The sequence below is a fragment of the Etheostoma cragini genome, chromosome 17 (assembly GCF_013103735.1).
Source record: "Etheostoma cragini isolate CJK2018 chromosome 17, CSU_Ecrag_1.0, whole genome shotgun sequence".
NCBI classification, from domain to species: domain Eukaryota; kingdom Metazoa; phylum Chordata; class Actinopteri; order Perciformes; family Percidae; genus Etheostoma; species Etheostoma cragini.
In genome coordinates this window covers 14,983,850-15,004,030 of record NC_048423.1, presented here as the reverse complement: position 1 = coordinate 15,004,030, position 20,181 = coordinate 14,983,850, and the positions used below count along the sequence as shown (strand labels likewise).

At 40.4% G+C, this 20,181-nt stretch overlaps 1 protein-coding gene across 1 annotated transcript in view; it reads right to left on the bottom strand.

Annotated features, from left to right (window-relative positions):
• Nucleotides 1-1,067: 1,067 nt before the first annotated feature.
• itga9 (integrin, alpha 9) overlaps nt 1,068-20,181 on the bottom strand; it is a 48,098-nt gene continuing 28,984 nt past the window's right edge. Inside the window, exons 16-28 of the mRNA XM_034898362.1 lie at nt 18,019-18,171; nt 17,006-17,082; nt 16,399-16,546; nt 12,631-12,717; nt 12,442-12,521; nt 11,186-11,269; nt 10,695-10,803; nt 10,472-10,579; nt 8,123-8,248; nt 7,848-7,967; nt 7,657-7,752; nt 5,429-5,548; nt 1,068-3,509 (exon numbers count right to left, since the gene is read on the bottom strand). Coding sequence (XP_034754253.1) covers nt 3,402-3,509; nt 5,429-5,548; nt 7,657-7,752; nt 7,848-7,967; nt 8,123-8,248; nt 10,472-10,579; nt 10,695-10,803; nt 11,186-11,269; nt 12,442-12,521; nt 12,631-12,717; nt 16,399-16,546; nt 17,006-17,082; nt 18,019-18,171 — 1,416 coding nt within the window. The 3' untranslated portion in view covers nt 1,068-3,401. The remainder of the gene's footprint in view (nt 3,510-5,428; nt 5,549-7,656; nt 7,753-7,847; nt 7,968-8,122; nt 8,249-10,471; nt 10,580-10,694; nt 10,804-11,185; nt 11,270-12,441; nt 12,522-12,630; nt 12,718-16,398; nt 16,547-17,005; nt 17,083-18,018; nt 18,172-20,181) is intronic.

Here is a 20,181-nt window from a genome sequence, read left to right as displayed (position 1 = left end):
TGCTCCACAGAGGAACTTGTGCTCGGTATCAGTGTTTCATAGCAACTGGGGTCATCTGACCAAACACACATAATCTCACCAGGTATAAAGAGTGATTAGCTGCCTTTCTTATAACATAAAGCGTATGCAAACCTGCAGAGGTACTGCTCCCGCATGCAGAATATACTATTCTCTCAAAATTGTTTTTGACTAATTGAGTTTTTAATTTGAGGATTTAGAATGTAAGCTTAAATTTAAATGTAAAATGAAAGCTTTGCCAGTTAAGATTTTTCATCCTGAAATCTTGCAATAAAACTAGTTGTTATTGAACATTAAATATTGTTTGGGACATCGTCATTGTGGGCATGGTTGAACTTTAAAAAACAACTGTTTGGGGTCCAGGGAAAGTGCTTAGTGTAAAACTGTATTTTAATAAAGTTATCAGTTGACTGAATAGATTAAAATGTTATTTTACACATTTTTTTAATAAATTTAGTAGATATAGAAAATTGCTTTAAATAGTTAAAAAGTGGCCCACCTTTACCAAATCCACCTCCATCAGAAAGAAAAATGAACCTTTTCAATTTTTTTCAAGTTTCCCGAGATGACATCTTCAAAGTGCTAATTTTATCCAAAGCCCACTTACATTTAATTCCCTTGATGAAACTGTAAAAACCAGCACATCCACATATTCAAGAAGCTGGAATTAGAGAATGCTTGGCATTTTGGCTTATAAAATGACAAATTGATCAACAAAGGGGTGGTTGATTAATTTTCTGATAATCAATTAATCGTTTCTACTTCATAGGATGCACACACATTCTGTATACAAGCAATAACAAGTTAGACCCTTGGAGAAATACTGTTTTGGCACTAGAAAACTCAGCATTTAAGAAAATATGACATGCATATAACTTCTAAGGAGTTTTCAAAAATTAAATATCTAGTTGTTTATTACGATTTTTTGTCTGTACCTTGTGAGCAAAGCAGCCAGCAGAGAGCACCACACACCTTAAAAAAAAAAACAAGTGAACCAACCAACAACCACACTGGACTCATGTTGACAAAACCAGCATACACAGCCATGGAATTTCACTCTAAAATTTATCAATAGATAAATATACAGTTCCAACATGACTTTTAACATCAAACATATACAGCACACTATAATGGAAATGATATTCAGTGACAGTAGTATACTCAACAAAAACAAAACCCAAATAACGGTGTGATTAACGGTGACAACAAACATACACAACAAAATATAACCATCACAGTTCAAATTTACCAAAAATTGTCAAGTGTCGGTTTCTCTGCATACAGGTGTAGCATTGGTTTAACAGAAGCAGGGAAGACGTGCATGTGTACAGTATATGCAGTCATGCCAGTGGAATTAAATGGTAAAATAAAGTATCTCAGATCACTAACTGATTCATACAGCACAAAATAGAGAGCAAAGCAATCATTGTGAGCCATAAAGTGTCTTAGCACTGAAATGTGAAAAACAATAAAAAAATGTTTTTGTTCTTTGGCATTGCACGTTTAAATCTGATTCTGGTTAAAACTGCAAAATATCTATTTTAAAATATTAATTATAAATCAATTGTCATTGACAATGAAATTTCTAAAACTTCTTTTTTGGAGCATAATTAACACTTTTTTCTTTGTGTTATTTCACAATGAACACATGTAACATAGTTAATATTCATACTTCTTTGGGGGACATTTAATACAAAATTGAATTCACTGTGTTCTGCAAAACTCCATCCACAATAAAACCTAGATTTAAAAAGACTTTTTAAAAACATGTGAGTAAAAAAATGGAGTACTGAGGAGCTGTGAACTGAAATAGTGGCAGATTTTCAGGAAGCTGACATTCTTCCCTGTTGACTTAAAATGAGCTTTTCCCATGAGTCCCAAAGAGCTCGTTTATGGGCAGTGATTGAGTGCAGCACATTCCCACCTATTTTTAGGGTATCATTCATGCCCTGGGCCCCTGTAAATGACTATACGTGGATTCCCATCGCAGACTTTCATCTGACCGTGGAGAGTAATGCCGCTCATATTTCACGCTAAAACCCATGGCCTAATAACATAATAGTAAAATTAAATATGGTCGGCTTAGGTGAAGTCTAGAAAGGTTTTGGAAATAAATCCCGATCAGGTTGTGTCATGACTTATAGTAAATCATATCTTACAGTATTTCAGTCTTCACTTGACCCAGGAAACCTTTAGGGGTCCAACTAAAAAGTCAGCCGCATACCTGAGCAATAGTTCCTTGCAAAAGCAGCTTCAGATAATTCCCTCTAATGCACATTGCACTTTCAAAGCATTTTGTTTATTCAAAGCACTGCAGAGAGTAAAGATTCAAATTTCTATCTGACAAAATCACTTTGTTGAAATCACTTTCATCACCTTCAAATAAAAAGCCAGGCCATGACAAATGGAATGCTTATGGACAGTCAAAAGGCTTGAAATGAGAATAGTATAATTTTGAACCTCTGTAATTCAGGCGTGGATAATAAAGGAAACATGGCAAAGAAATAAAGTGTTAATAGAGATAACGCTATAGTGCGGTTGTTTACCACATCCTGAACTACATCCTAATGACTTCCGAGAGCACTTTTAGACCCTCAGCACCTCTGAGACAACTCTGATAACATTATCGAATGACACGAGGACACAGCGTTTTAATCATTGAGTGTGTGAATCTAAAACGGATTTAACTCTGGCTGATTATGTCGGAGGGAGGGGAAGTGAGATATGTGAAATAGATATTCATAAGCCAGAAATAGTACAGAAAAGATGCAATCTTTCACTCCCAGGAAGAACTGAATATACAAATGACTCCAATCATATGCTGTACAAGACATATCTTTGGCATGTAAAGTAAAGCTATGGAGCCAAGGCATTCATTCTTATTAAACATCAGTGCTTTTAGGAAAACATACTGTAGATACAGTGTGTTTATAATGGCCTTCAAAACCCGATCTCTTCTCGAAGCCCAGTTTTATACAATATGGCTTAAAGTGTATGTATAAAAATAAATTTGCTATGTAACACAGCCCTGAGGGTTTGTTGTCCACCAGTAATCATGCCGTCTCCACATCCCAGTACGGATGTAGGTCTCCATCAACAGCTCCGCTCTCGCTGGCTGATGGCTGGGAGTTTCCTCCTTTGAGATTAGCTGAATTCCACAGCAAGTGTCCTCTGGCCATACACTGTCACCTCAAAAGCCTGTTTCCTGGACCCCCACTCACAAAAAATATCAAGTCTCCAAAAAATATGGAGAATATTCTTCTCTTCCACATATGGAATACTGAAGGGCCTGGTGCCACTGGGGCGGCAGGGCTAAGAGACCACGTGCTATTGGATCCTTCCCGACCCAATCCCTAATCTCATTGGCTCCTGTGGGACCCCCACTACAAATCTGAGTGGTTCTTTTCCATCCAGTCCCAACTTTCATCACTGTCCTTCCTGTTCTTTTCAGCCTCAATGATCTCTCTGTAGCGCCGACGGAAAAATCCCATCTGTCAAAGAACGAGAGGAACAAAAATTTGGAGTGGTTAGTAAGATGCATCTGTTCTCTGATCTGAGAAATCTAGAGAAATGGAAAATCTGTGGTTTTGCATCATTTGAGCTCATTAACTACAAATCACACACTGCATTTCACTGCTGACAATTTTTCAGAAACTTTTTAAGATAGATTGTACTCTCTTGAGGTGATGATTTAAAAAAGAAACACTGGCAGATATTATCATCTCATATAGACCTACGGTATGTTCTGGTAAATATCAAGCTACAGTCAGCATGCTTCTTGTGTTACTAAGAGTAACAGGGTTATTTCATATCAAATGGGTGCAGTAACTTCTTGATCAAGAAATATTCATGTAAGTAACAAGACATTGCAATACATAAATCCAATAGATGTTGATGGTAATTTGGTGTTGTCATTACATAGTTTCTTATGTTATAAGTGTTATAGCACTAAGAACTCTGGGATTCTTATAAAATGTCTATAAAAAGACAATGTATATTATTAGATTTTACAATTTTTTAAATCAAAATTGGTTGGATGATAGATAATATGAATATTAAGCCAGCTTTATTATTTGTCAAATGTATGTTGTCATGTCTCATAACACAATAGAATGACCCCTTTAGAGCGTTTGTCTTATTGTATTGTCTTATTCTGTCGTGTTGCAAATCTTTGGGAAGTGGTTACATTTATGGCTCCGGCAGACTTATGACATTCAGCTGCAAAACAGCAACATTTTTTATGCAATTTTTTATTCATTTGAACTTGTCTTGCTTTTCTTCTGGATTTTACATAGCTATTGAATGCAGACATATACAGCAGATCACTCTTAGGAGAGTCAATGAGAGAGTTAATTTAAAACAGTCTCTTCTTTCAGCGGCTTTAAAATAATAAAACAATTTTAAATCAATAATTTCAACTCAAACCTTGATTTCACTTTAACGGATTGTGTATATTAAAGTTACAAATGTCTGCAAGTTGACATTTCCCCTGCAATGAAACAAATGGCAAACAATGGACGTTTGGGAGGGAGGAAGTCAATCTAAAACATGGCTTGGACTGCTTTGAAAAATGGCCAGCAGTACTTTAAAATCACACACAGTACGCAATTTGAAGTAAATAGGCGTTCAAGAATTTCCCCTGCAGAAATGGGTGTTTTCTTTAGGAAAGTAATATTGGATTCTAATTTACAATTGACAACCAAGTGTAAAATAAATGAGATATGAAAGGATGGAGAGAGCAGTTTAATCTTGGTGTGTATCTAAACAAAGCAGCTACACTGGGATGATGCCTCTCTCTCTACGACTCCATTCATCTATCTGCGTCTTCCTACTAAAGTTTATTGATACAGACCTGTACTCTCCTCAGGCATTTCCTGAAAAGAGCAATACAGGACATGTGCTGCTCTTGTAAGTGGGGTTTATTTTGGCAAGGTCCGAGGACCTGGGAATCATGGGGGGGAATGTATCCCAGGACCAACATTCCAAGGTTTCATTGCGGTATTCCCGGTGGAAAATAAAGCAGGGAAAAAGAAAAGAAGTTTTGTGCAACAGGGCCTCTAGACATCAGTTTAATTGCCATTTCCCTTTTAGATTCTTCCTTTCATGTGAGTGGTATGGTGTGAATTATTGTCCAGTCTGTGATTTGTCCTTTTCATGGTTGCCAAAGGCACAAAGCAAGCTCTCACTCCCACCTCTATCCATACTTCCAGCTGTCTCTGTACAACTGGATACTGTGTTGACGCTTGAGACACAGCGCCTCTGGCTGGGACACGAGAGTTTGTGAAAACTGTTTATTTAAAAAAACTTTTTTCTGTTGTAGCTTGAAGCTTCAGCAAAATATTGCAGTTTGTGACTAGTGCTGTAAGATGAAAAGTTACAATCTGCGTTGTACAATATATGTGTTGGTTACCTTCCAGAGTAGCACAGCTAATAGCAAAAAGATGAGGATTCCCACCAGCAGACTGATGGCAATGATCCAGCCGACTACGTAACCCCTTGGCTCTTGACTGTGGAGAGCCTCGAACACCAGCTGAAACACAACAGCACTTCAGTCAGTCAGTCAAGCTCAAATACAACACACAGAGTAAGCATTAAGTCATGTGCTGCTAATGATGCAATGTAGTGCAACAATAACAACCAAGGCACATCTTATTCAGTCGCTTTAGCAATAGCCAAAACTCTTAATTTGATTCAAGAGGAGCTACATGTAAACCAAAAACACTATATAGCATGAAACCGAACATTAATAGAGTTTATTTTATAAAGAACACATTCAATAAACTGTACAACATCACAGAGTTTCCAGCATGGCTGTAGACTCTTATTAGTCCTGGTGTTTATCATTGGCTTCGACTGTCTGACATCACTAGTATGAATAACATCATAAGAACTAGTCAGTAACATTGACCATCACTGTCTCATATTGCACTGCTCCATGTGTTTAATACCAACAAGTATTCATCTTGTTAGGTCAGTGCAATTCAAAATAATTTATCATCCACTCCCTTTTTCAATCGTGATTATCCTACCTTTAAACTGATTCCTTGAAGCCCAAATTGAGGCTGAGATATCTCGGGAGGCTTGGCAACTCTTTTAAAAAATAGCCCAGTTCCGCAATAAATAAAAGCTACTTAGACTGTTTCCCATGACACGAGTGAACACTGACCGGCTGGATAATCTGTCACTGACAGCAAACTCAGTTCACTTAAATAACTGCAATGAAGGGAATTTGTGTCAGCTGACAAAAACAAACATATTTTTAAACCACTTAGCGCTTTGATTCTTTTTTTAACTTTCTAACATTTGCAATTACTTTTATTTGTTTGACAGTACAACAACCATTTTAACTTTCTACTTTAAAAAAAGCCCCTTTAAAGCTATTTGAAGCTAATGAGGAGTCTTACCAACCCAACAACTTTGATTGCTAAACTGATTACTTGATTGATTACTTAAATTGATTTGCACTGGATTAACAGTGTTTGACTTGGGTTAAATATTGCATTACTCTGCACCAAAGCTCAGCCTGCTGTAATGTCAGCATTCAGGCCTTAAATGGAAGAAAACACATTCACTGGGATCATGAAGTACATTGGATTGGTTTATTTGTAAATGATCTTAAACAAAGGCAAATAATGTGTAATCTCCCAAATGTTGGATCATCTTTTGTAATTGGTTAGAGCAAACAATGCAGGGACAATTTCAGAAATGACTGAGGAATTCATTGCATGGGCTTTAAACACAAATGTGGCATGAGACGCCAACTGTGAGCCAAGACAAAACCAAGCGAACAAGTGAAGATTAGTCTCTCTGTTGAATAGTTACTCACATTAACACCTCCCCCTTACTCTGTCCGAGCTCTGGAATCTAACTGTTGTTCTGCATACCAAGGAGCTTGTGAGTACAGATGAAAGCTCTACTGGTCATTGCTCTCTGACTATGACTTCAATCAGTTAATTCTAGGAATGTGTACTTGTGAAGTTGTGAATGTGAAGCTCATTCAACTCTGAAATGCTAAGTTTGTAACCTGCGTACTTACAACAGAATCCTACAGATTTATGTCAGTTTGTTTACATGTCATGGCTTGCTGTAAGCGATACAATCTGGCCCCACAAATCCTACTTTCTGGTATATTCTCTAGCCAGCAGGGATCCTGAGGGAAAAGGTAACCGTGTGTACTAAGTGCTGAAAGAGCAGTATGGTATAGACATGGTCATAGCAGGTCGGAATTTTCCAAGCACATCTGAAGCTCAGGGTCAGCAGGGCTGCAGCCCCGGTCAGCACCCTAATCACTTGAGAGATCCCACTGCGAGCATGCTGGGTGCTCAATGTAATCATCACATCTGATCTGGAGGGCCATTCAATCACTCAGCAAACAACGGTGGGGGGAAGGTCTGTCCTTGAACACAGCTGAGGATCCCAAAAAGATGCTGATAGAAGTGCCACCGTGCATTATAGCCACAGTCCCCAGCTGTTCCCCGAGCTCATGTCAGCGGCTCAAGGGTTGTCTAACCACAGCACCATGGTCTGTACTCATGTCTGTACAGTAAACTCAGAAGCTACGAGACATCTCCTTATTGTGATGTTCAATGTAGTCATTTTGTGTACTGATGGTGAATTAATAATTCATAATGTACTCACAGAAATGTCCTCTGGCAGGCCCTTAGGCACCTCCACTGCCCTTTCATTGACTTGCACGTTGCCCCTCGTCACAAACTGGATCACAGAGGAACTATCCTGTGTGTTGAGAGATGCCGGATTACTGTTACTATTGGAATCAATCAAACAACCTGCAACTAAATATAAAAAGCTGTTAAAAATGTTTTTGTTACCCTTTTGAGAATTTCTGTGTTAAGTAGAAGTTTTATATCTATGCTCAAAGCTTCTTCTTTTAATTGCGGGCCCAGACTGCAGGAAATAGTCATGCAGGCTCTTCCAGGGCGGTCACAATCCTTTTAAAGAAAGACAGATAAGAAGCAGGGGGAAAGAGCAGGAGAAAGTGTGATAAACAGATGTTGCGCTGACTAAAAAACAAACAAAAAACAGGAACCCTCACAGTAGGGGACCTCTGAAATGTCAAAGGGCAACACGAGAGGTGCATATTTACCAAGACTTTGCGTCCTGATTTGGTGAAGAAGGCAAATATGGAGTGGAAGATGCTCTCTCTGTCCTGGGGAATGGTGCACGGCGTCGGGTTCCTGTGAGGAGTGCAGTTCCCTCGACCCTCAGCCACCTGAAACAGGGCAGTGGTAGAGTTGTGTTGACTAAGATTTTAAGTAAAATCGTATCCAGAGAACATTAGTTAGAATAGTAATTATAATACACTTACTTATATAGCACCTCTAAAAACAGAGTTTACAAAGTGATTTGACAGACAAGGCAAAGTAAAGGCAGGCTATCTAGAGGTCAATAAGACACCAGAGAGCTAAACAGTGCGCCAAACAATAGCAAGACAAAATCTGGGTAAATAAAAAGATGAAAAAGAGATAACTTAAGTTACAAGTATAACAGATTTGAGATAAAAAAGGAGTTTTGTTATGTTCATGTTGCAAAGATGGATTTGAATTAGTGCAATCCCACAATTGTTATGAGTCTCGAGGGCTCAGAGGAAGTTCTCTCAACAAAAAGCTGGTACCCCTCCCACACAGATTTCCCATATGGAGTGATTTAGAGGTGTCTGGTTTACTGCCCAGCCCCCAGGGAGCACTTCCCCTTTTCCCTCTCCTCAGTCCAACCTGAAGCGCTGGAGGTGGAAATCTCCTCTGGCTTTCCTGATTGCCGGCTCTGTTGCCACCCAGCAGGTCTGAGCTTTTATTGCTTTGCTTTCTCATGTCCTGTGTTCCTGCTGCCTTTGCTGGTGTGAAGATTCATAGGCTACACTAACTTTAAACCTCATGAGAACAGACATGTTCACATTAAATAATGGCTGAAAGATTTTGGGCAGAAAAACTAGTCCACGGGGCGCAACAGCCAGTAACTTGTATATCATGTCTGAACAAATAGAGGTCTGCATAAAATGTAAGTATATATCTGTACACCAGGCTATAAAATATAAGTGTGCAACTGTCCGATGGGCCACAGGCTAGATGCAGTGCTAATGGCATTAATGATGCGTATTTCTAGGCTGAGGATGGTACTGCGCAGTAGCCAGCTCTGCAGGTGTCCCATTCCCCCGTTTCGTGCAAGCTGTCTGATCCCCTGGAAGTGATTCCAGATGTCCTGAAGGAGGGTGGGATACAGTCAGCCTGCCTGCCCATTCACAGCAAATACAATTAACAGTTTGAGCTCCCCCATGATCTACCTATATGAAAGGAGCAATGCAAGGGTTGAGAAAACATTAAACCCAGTGGGAGTATTGTGTTTCTTTAAAGTGCTCATATTATGCATTTGGGCTTTTTCCCTTTCCTTAATTATGTTATATATCTTTTTTGTGCACGTTATAAGTTTACAAAGTGAAAAAGCCCAAAGTCCCCCTCAAAGGGAGTTACCTACTTCAACAGAAAGCACTGTTCACCAACAGCTCCAAACAGCTCTGTTGTAGTCCAGCCTTTACTTACACATGTTATAATGCTCGCCTAGCTGCTAGAGTGGCCCGCCCTCACACTCTGCATCTGATTGGGTAGTAGTCCTTACCTAGCTACTGCGCATGTGTGACTCCCAACAAAGATGGAATTGAATGTGATGCCTCACTCTGTAGCTAAAATGGAGAGCTCAACACACAGGGTGAAAAGAGGAGCTGCAGCAATGTGGGGTACAACAAAAACATGGTGTTTTTTGAAAATTAAACCATGTAAACCTATTCTGGTACAACATCTAAATACAATTATGAACCTGAAGATGAGCAAAATATGAGCACTTCAATGCAAAATGTGCATTGCAAACACTTTTGCTTAGATTTTCACTGGCCCAGTGGTACCTCACTAAGCACCCAAAAGCCATGCCATGACAACAAGCCCACCAGGGGTGCCTAGTTAGCTCACTTGGTGGGGCGCACCCATGTAAAGAGACACGGTCCTTAATGCAGCGGCCACAGATTCATTCAGACCTGGGGCCCTTTGCTGCATGTCATATCCCTCTCTCTCCCGTTTCATGTCTAAGATGTCTTGTCACAAATAAATGGCTAAAATGCTTAAAGAAATAAACAAATAAAGAACCCTACCAGTTTAGCAGTTTATGTACATAAGAGTGTAGCGCTGCAAAGATTTATCGATTAATCAAATATAAAATGAATTGTCAACTATTTTGATAATCAAATTGAGTGAAATAATCGCTAGCTGCAGCCCTATAAAAGTGTACTCTGAGGTGGATACAGGCAAGCAGCTGTGCCATGAAAAGAAGCAAGACTGACGGGCATAGGTTGGATAAATGAGCTAAAAAATATAACGCAGGTGAATACACTAACAAATAAGGATTGGGGTTGGATAAATGATGGCGATAGACTGCTGCTGGCATCTACCTGTGTTTCAATGATGTGGAACATGTCAGCTCCGCTGCCAGCCAGCCGATTGGGTATCCTGATGTCCACAGTGGAGCCGGGCAGCCTACTGGGCCCCTTGTTTATGGCCTGGAACCACATCACAAAGAGAGGAAGAAAGATGGAGACAAAGGAAAAGAGAAGTGAATGCATAGAGGGGCATGTAAAAATGCTGAAAATCCTACATAGTCTGTGCGAACAGTACCTGAAAAGTGAGATTGAGAGGCTGAAAGTTGCACTCCATGTCTTCCAACTGGACGAAGCGCGAGGCATCGATGGAGTTTCCGTACACAAAGGAGCTCGGCGTCACCACGCTGCGGACAACAGCCACAGTGTTCAGAAGAGAGATAGAAAATATCCTGTTATTAGCTGTACAGCAGAGTTTTCTTTAGCAGTTGAGATATGAGTCAGATGTGTCCAGCTTAGCTCTGTTACATCCCTTCACATTAAAGACAGCACACATAGCAGCTTTATCGGATGTCAGACTTCTGGCAGATGTAGGCTGTTTTACATCTCTTTCCCTTATCTGTAAAGCGGAGCTTTGATAAAGCCTGCAGAGATAAGGCTTTTCAAGTTTACATGCTCCATACTTACAAAAGCACTCCCTCTTCTCCCAACAGCGAACAGATGGGAAACCAGTTCAAGCTGGTTTCAGTTTTAAGTTTGCATAACAGTTATGGTTTGTCTTGTTCTTACCCAGTAATAGTTGTGTCGGTCTCATGAACCAGAGGGATGGACAGATCCAAAATGTTATCAGAGAGTTTGTGCTCAGGATTGGCACTGCAACAAACAAGGAACAATAAAGTGATTCAGTCATTTTGTATTGAAAATCAACTACCATATACAAAATTAAAGTCCAAAGAAAAAATAAATTGCATGTCTAGTGGACTCTAGAGGACATAAAGTTGGGCACACTTATCTATTTGAAAAAGCGAGACATATCTGTATGTATGTATGTGTGTGTATGTGTTCCATGTTTGGGGGAATAGAAACTTGCACGTCACACACAGATGCTGAATGCAGAACGCTTTACAACAGTGTCACCACCTTTGAGTCTTTTCCTGCTTCCGTTAGCTACATGATTGCTGGATATAAGCCAGACACTGTATAGTATTGAGTTGCTGTGAGCTGTAGCCTACATTCCCCACTTCTAAACAGAGGCAGAACGTAACGTAATCTCCAAGATTATTCCTTCAGAGCGCTGTGCAATGTCATGAAATCTCAGAGCTGAAACCCAGCAGACACAGCAGTTTTCATCAGACTCACCCCAGGTTTGGTTAATTAAGTCTACTGCTGACTACCAACATTAATAACATGACCGTCCCCAAAACACCCCTGCACATCTAATCCCCAACTTCACCCTTAACCATCAAGCCATTTAACCTGTACGGAGAGGAACACCTCTGCTGAAATGTTATATTTGTTAACAATCATACAACACGAGACAACGTGCGTGTGCGTGTGCGTGTGTGTGTATGTGTGTGTGTCTGTCTGTCTTTCTCTCTCTCTCTCTCTCTCTCTCACACACAAACACAAACACAAACAGACTGGATCTGATGGTTGATGAACGCAGATGTGCTGATTAGCTCTGTCAACGGGCCAGGTGGGGCTGCCATGAGTCCATGACTCTAATGTCTGAGTTCTTCACATTTTTATGTAATATTTTGTGATTACATTCTGAATCTGCAAAGTAGGTCAGTAGTAGGCTATACAATGGGGTTGCATGTTAAGTGGTTTGGGGTCCTTCATTAAGCAATTTTGAGGGTACAATTTGGTTTTAAAGAATTCTACAAGCAGCAATACCCCAGGCCAAGCATTTGGCCAGTTCCAAACAGACATATTTTCAACGGGCACTCTACTAGTGGGGTTAAATCAGCCTTTTGGTATCTTTCACAGGAAACAAAATAACTATTGTTAGGTATGCACTACAATTTGAGACTGTTGATATTTACCTTTTAGCTTGAACTAAGAACTGCAATGTATCATTTTCCCCAGAGAGCTGACTCGTGTCAAAAATCACTGCAAAATGATACTGGAGAGAAAAAGAATAAACCAGGGGTTTGCATTGTGTCAAGAAGTTATGTATATAGGCATGTAGTTTTGACATTGTGCATTCCAATTGCTATCTTGGTTGGAGTTACCTTAGTCTGAGCTCTCATGAAGGGAAATCCCACGCTGCATTTGAGGAAGTCCAAATCGACAAGTCCACAGGAAATACCCTTCTCTTCCTACAAAAAGACAGATAGACAGAGAATGAGAGGAGGTGATAAAGACAGATAGACTGGAGACAGAGTGGGTGACTCCAAGAGAAGGACAAAGTAGTCGAGACGCAGACTGTGACTGTTTGTGACTGTTTTAATGGGTTATGAGGCAAAAGCATCAGCAATGGCATGGGTGGTAAAATAATTTAAAATATAGCAGCCTGGCCCTTAAAAACACATGAAGAAACACACACACACACACACACCTGCCAACATTTGCAGTAAGATCAAAATTTATTGTTAGAAGGAGACTTCTGTAAAAGAATAGGTTCTCATATCTTATTGAAGTTCTAAATTAGGTTAAACAAAGAATGTACATAGCAGTGATGGCACACACACGTCCTAGCAGGAGGGTAATTGGACAACGTCCAGGCTGTGTGTTTGGAAGCTTGTCCAAACAACATGGAGCTTCACCGGCTGCACTGTGTAAACACTTGGGCCTTGACCCTGCGAGGAGTAAGAATTCTTTAAGTGAGAGTTCACTGAGAGGCTGTTGGCTGAGCTTGTGTGCTATGAGCACAAAAGAGGGCAGAGATACTTTACAACTTCAACAGTAAAAAAAAAAGAGAGAGACTAGTTTAGCGCTCCTGGAAGATTCAGCAGTGGGCTTAAGGTAAGACAAACAAAACGTCTGCATGCATCGGCTGCTGTCACATCTGTGCCTGACGTGTTTATAGCATGTTTCCAAATGTGAAAAAGAAAAGAGGTGTGAAGGTTGGCTTTGCTGACATATTTAAAGGTAGACATCCATCTACAGTATCATCCACACTACTATTCCCCTTCCCAGTGTAAATCCAAGGTGTGGCTGTTCCCTCCATCTTCATTTAGTAAACTTAAATGAGCAGTGCTTCCCTTTGCATGGAGACTATGGCGAGCCCTCAGGGGGGGGGAGGGCTGGGGACCCAAATGGCAATGATGGAATTTCCTCTATTTCCTGTATTCCTTCATACTGCTGTGCAAACACTGCCTGTCCCATGGGGCTGGGCAGGATTGGGGAAGTCAGCCTGTTTACCCATCATCCACCTGGCAGTCCTTGAGAGAGCAGAGCACTCAGATATAGGGCTTGCTGCTTTTTCTCCATGGGAAGAAGAGTGACAAAATATGTTTGTTCAGAACTTCTTCACTTTCTTTCTCTGTCAGGAACAAATACTGGATTTTTTTCATGAATAGCGGACCCACTAAATATCCCCAGGATTGTTTACCCTGCTTCAGTGTCAGTTGGAGCACCTACTGGAGCAGTGCATCAATGTGGATGACAACTCGCAGGAGGCCCATTTTCTGCACGTCTCTTTATGTCTCCATCCACTTTGGCATTTGTACATTTGGCTTTACTTTGGTCTACTGTTTCCAAGCCAGTGTCATTGCCTACTTTAAATGCTCTAGATAGATATGAAGATTAAGATGTGCTTTTGGCCTCCATAGCATGTACAAAGCTGCACTTCACAGCCAGTGAAGAAAATCAGTGATTCGTATATTCTTAGTGTGTGAAGGTCCCCTGAAATTCACAACTTCACACATTTCTCAGTTGCATTCCCAATTGCAAGGCTTTTCACCACAATGCTTATTATAACAGTTAAATCCCCAGAAAACTGTGGTAGTAGGAAAAGTACCATGATAATACTCCATTACAAGTAAAAGTCCTGCAATCAAAATTTCACTACTAGAATCATCAGCAAAATGTACTTAAAGATTACTTTTTGGGGCTTTTCCCCTTTATTTAGAGTGACAGCGGATAGACAGGAAAGGGCCAGGACGGATTCGAACCTGGGCCGCTGCAAAGGACCCTACACGGGGCGCACGCTCTTACTGGGATAGCTAGAGGTCAAACCCGGCAAAATGTACTTAAAGTACTATAAGTAAAATAACTCATTATGCAGTGGTATATATTTACATTGAATGTAAAATAAGTACTTTGGAATTACAGTTGTTACATTGCGACTTACTGTAAATCATTGTTGGACAAACACCCATCTATATTATGGTATTGATTTTGAAAGCCAAAAACTGCCACTGCCAATTATAGATTACTGTGTGGTTTAATCATGATTTAGAGGCAAGTATATTTTGTAGGTAAAATCTTAACCTGCAAATTAACTAGTAACTATGGCTTTCAGGTAAATGTATTGGAGTAGTGAAGTATAAACCACTGCCAGAATGACTATGGTACAAAACAACTGCCACAAAAAAAGAACCGAGCACTTCAGAGATGAAAAATAGAAGAGAGAAAACAGAAGCCGGTGTCTTTGAATCCCACGGGAGTGAAGGCAGTGCTCCTGAAACCAATTCACCTCCACAGCTTTCTGACAGCTTGTGTTTCAAGAACAACAGACAGATAACCCACCCCGCTCTTAAATATGAGGGGGAGTACAAGTTCACGCTTCGCTCACTGGAGAAAAAGCCTCAGGGGCGGATTGGGAGCTGACCTTAACTTTAACAAAAAGGGGTCACATCATCACCTTGGACTTCTCCAGTATTAATAAGAAATGTCTCAAAGAGCATACGGCAGTAAATCAGCTCGGTGGCCTCTTTGTCATCTCTTTATACTGTTCACTTCTAGCTCCCTTTGTGCAGCAGGCCACCCTGACTTATCAGCTTCCTGAACTGTGGCTGCTGGTAACCTGATACTTAATGAGTTCATTCGATTAGCTGTGAACCTCAAACTGAATCACTGTTTTTCTTATATTTGCCTGAAGCATGCATTCTATTTAAATTCAATTTCATCCTTGTTGGGGGGGGGGTGTTTAAATTGTGTCACGGGTTGTGTGCTTTACAGAGATATGATCTTATCCATCATAGGGGTTCCAAAACCCAGCTGGAGGATAAACAAGAGGTCCATTATGAGGGGGAGAGCCTATATGATGGATGATGTCCCCGCTAGCATCTGCTGAGCCGGTGGAAGCTTGTGTCAGAGCGCTCTGACTGACGTGGCACCTATTTAACAAGTGAACAAACAGACGTGTGCAGAGACGATCAGCTGCTGTGAAATCCATCCACATACAGTACAACGTGGTCTCAAGAAAATCTCTCATATTGTGGGATGGTGGTAGGTAGATATTTCTTTAACAGTCACAGAATGCTGAAATCATTTTCTGTTAGACGTCAAAGAGTGTGAGGAGCAGGCCATGAAGGTCAGTCATATTCCTCACTTTACATGCCTGCATTAAATATGGCCCTTTTTGACATGTGATTTGAACGGTACATAAGTCAAGCTCGTGGGAATATGAAGTATGTTTGTTCTGATTTGTTCTCATGCACACAGCTCATATTTTGTTGACATGGTTTGTCTGCTTTGAATGAGTCAAAGAAGCGTGTGACAGGTTAGCTATGGAGGAGCGGTGAGATAGGACAGCTGCTGCTATCCTGCTCTTCATCCTTAAATCTGCAGGGATGCCAAAGGCTTTTACTTAATCCGTCCTCTCACAGGTCTGTCCTTTTGTATGCTTTGTTGTTTAGACTGCACTCCTGACACAGTCCTTTATATATAAACCGTCTTTAAGAAAATGTACATCTTAGTGGAGAGCTGATGACGTTATCTCTCCGCTTTATCCACATCTTTTCAGCCAAACAACCAAATACATTTCAGAAACAAAACATGCACACTCTAGTAAATAAACAGCACATACTTTAAGAGTGACAATAGTAACAGACCTTCTGCCAGAAGTTGATGTAGAAAACCTCTCTGGAGAAGTTGAAGTAGATGTTGGTGTCGTAGGCGTCATCCCCAGCGTTAGAGATAGTCAGGTTCAAAGAAATGTTCTTAACTCCTCCAAGTGCCAAATGGTGTTCGCTGTGCAACCTGATGGGAACATAAAGGAAACAATGCATTTGAGAAAATAAATAAACTTCTTGTGACCAACTGTGGGTTGTCACAGGAGGAGCATTGAGCAAATATTCATATTAACTAAGTTTGTTTTATTTTGAAATGTTTACTTTAAAGTATAAGGAAAGAAAGACGAGTGACCTGAGATTTTGGAGGGAAACAAAGAATATATGTATAAAGATGACTACTGCTAACCCTGACAGATGCAAGCCGTATGTGACAGCATGCCTCATATACAGCGAGAGAAAGATACACAATAAAAAGAAAGGGAACTCCCAAAGTATAGGAAAACATATGGATATTCTCCAAGCATGCGTAATAGTCCCACTACCCACACCCACATGGCCTATGACATCAGCTTGCTTCCTAGAGAAGAAGAAGAAGAACAAGCCAAGACAGAGAAGGAATCTCAACTGTGAAGTCTAAGGTTTTTACCCAGAGAGCAACAGTTTCCCATGAAGCCTCAGGTCTGCAGCACAGTCGTCCGACAAGCAGTTCTTCTCGAACCAAGTCTGAAGAAGAAAAAGAGTAAAGTACAAAGTTCATATGACCTCATGCTGTCCATGAACTGAACACACATACTCCCCATTAAGGGGACTAGGGGGCAGTATTGTGGTGTTGTTGGAGCTATCCAGTAGATTTGTATCTAGTAGAACCAACATTTTGACTCTATCTGATCTCTCTTTAAATCAGACAGAGGAGGGTCTTTGGTTTGAGACAAAATAATGACAGGAAACTTAAGTCAAGCGATAAAAGTTTGATGTTACGATGATGAACTTCAGATAAATGGATTCTGTAGGTGCTGAAAGATGCAAATCCCTCAGTTTTTCAAGAAGTGCAGACAGTGGGGAAACACATGTGGGGCAGGTTAGAGGTGGTTGCAAAAAAAATAAATGAATCAGTCTGTTTGGAGCCAATTCAAGAAAAGCTAACACAGACAATAATAAGCTGGTAACCCACACCAAATCATTATAACACCAATTTGAGCTATTTCCTTCATTCCTTCTGTGGTCAGCTTTGTTCTTCATAATCAATTTAGAAGAATCAGAATCTGAATTAGTTAAAAAATAACTTTAATTTTAGAGTGAAATTGCGCTTATCTTCATCTGTAGCACGTCTGAACAAAAGCATTTTTATATCAAAGTGAAGGAGTATACTGTACCTAAATTATTTACGAATATAAATCAAAAAATAAGTTCGGAAGAGGTTTAAATTAAAAATTAACAAATTATCTTTGAGGTTCATTTTTCTTGCTCAGAGTCAGAACAATATAATATTAACCTAATTTGGAGGCTAGCATTTTCTATTCATTGATAGAAGCATTAATCATCCATTAAATGTCAAGGTCAAACCAAAGGAAAATAAATGCCACCTTAACTAAAGAGAGTTTCTACTTATTTAAACAATGTTGATCCTAAACACCACATAATTTCATCCCAATGTATTACCTCATTCCTTTCTGCAATCTTGTTTCCTTTCCTCCATCGTAGCACTGGAGTAAGTGCTGGCAGGTCTCGCTCTTGGTGTCCCGTCAGCACGTGCGTCCCCAGGCTGTAAGACACCTCGAACGTGATGGCTGTGAACACGTCCTTCACATCTTTCTACAGAGAGCACAAATAACAATGCTGTTGAAAAAAATGTGTCCCGCCATAGACACAAAACTTAATTTTAAACCTCAAAGAAATAAGTGTCATGTAACAGTGTGGGTGATTAAAGTCATTTATCATCTTTCCCCAATGGACGCCTGACGCAAAGACTGATGATTACACTGCAGATTATCAGAAGATCATACAGTCTGGATATGATGCCGACCTACAGTATACTGATGAAGCCCAAAACGATCTAAATTGGTTTAAAAGGACGGTTGACACACACTCTTTCATTAAATATTATTTACTTTTAGTCATTTTGCTGAAAGCAATATACAGGGCCACAGCTAAGATTTCAGCTAAGGAAACACATGGATCTTTTTTTTCAACCTGTTGGCGCTGTCTCTGACAGATAGCGTTGCTTTTTTGGCGGCTCCATCTAAGACCACAACTGTTTAATTTGGCATCGGGTTTGGAAACAATACAGAATTAAAACAAAAAGCTAAATGCGATCAAATTCCATGTCTTCATGAGATGACAGTGCCGAAAGACGTACATGGGAAAAGCAGATACTGATGTCGTTTTTCAATCTCTTCTGTCCATTACAGTTACTCTCAGCTCTTTGAAGGCGGCTTGGTGGGTCTGGCTTCTAACAGTCGCATCAATCACACACTCAATCACTCACACTCAATCACTCGCTCACACTCACTCACACACACACACACACACACACGCATACATACACACATACACACACACATACACACACGCGCACACACACACACACCTCCATAGACAACCTGTGTCCCTGCAGCCAACTGATATCTACCAACTGGAACAAAACCCACTACATAAACAGGGCTTCACTGTGTTTTCCGGTGGTCACATAGGCCACTCGTTCTTTTGCACTTTCTCTCCTTTGTCCATTATCACTGCATTTTCCAGTGTCCACCCACCCATCCTCTTTTCCTCAGGCAGGCTCAGAGCCAGTCTGGGCTTTGAACACATCACTAGTAGAGAACCCACCCAACTCATCAACAGGGAGAGATTTATAGCAGGAAAGAGCAAATGATAGTGCAGGGCATGAATAGACAAAAAACAGAACATTTGGGACTCATTTGGGAAATGGTGCTGCACACAGATAAAGACATAGACTAGAGATTTCTGTCCCCATTTGGTTGGCTCTACCACTGATAGTTGGAAATAATCTATATTCATTATCAATTATTCTGCCCATTGTTTTATTCAATTCATCATTTCATTAATAACATTTCCCACAGCCCAAGCTAGTTGCAGAATACTTGCCTGTCAATCAATATTTCAATTAATCCACTAATGTTTGCAGCTCTAATTGAAAATGACAACAAGAATTGCTCATTACCACAGAACTGGTCAATAGTAAGGCTGAGTATGGCAGATGCAAGCGGTTGACCTCACATCCATCACTGGACTGCAGTTCATGCTTCATTACACTTATAGAGACGCTGTTGTTCTAGTAGTATGTTGTCTCAGCTGGGAGGTAGCGTGACACAATGTTGTAGTCAGTGCTGGTGGTATACTATGTAAGGCACTGGCGAAGCCCTCAGTCTCAATAACCATTAAAGCTGGATGCTTGAAATGGCCCCTGTCCACTGGCCTCTGGTTGAACTGACCCTCTGGGAGTGGACTGGCCCAAAGTCCCACTGCCTGTCTCACATTTTCACAACCACAAGAGAACTGGGGGATATAATGACCTCAAGTGAAATGTGGTGTTATTGAACAATCCCATGCTTTAAGAGTGACTTTTATGCACAAGTAAATAGGCATAATCATTCCAATAATCGTGTGTGCCATGGAGGGATTTCCGCTTCTTTTTTTAATCTAACATCTATAATTGTGCACATACAGGATCACTTTCTTCTTGAACAAAGGCCCACAGACTGCTTACTCACAGCAAGCTCACATTATAAGTGTAGTCAGGAGCTTTGCTACTACAGGCTCACCTGTTCTGGTATGACCAGTAGCTTATGGTGGTGACAGCTA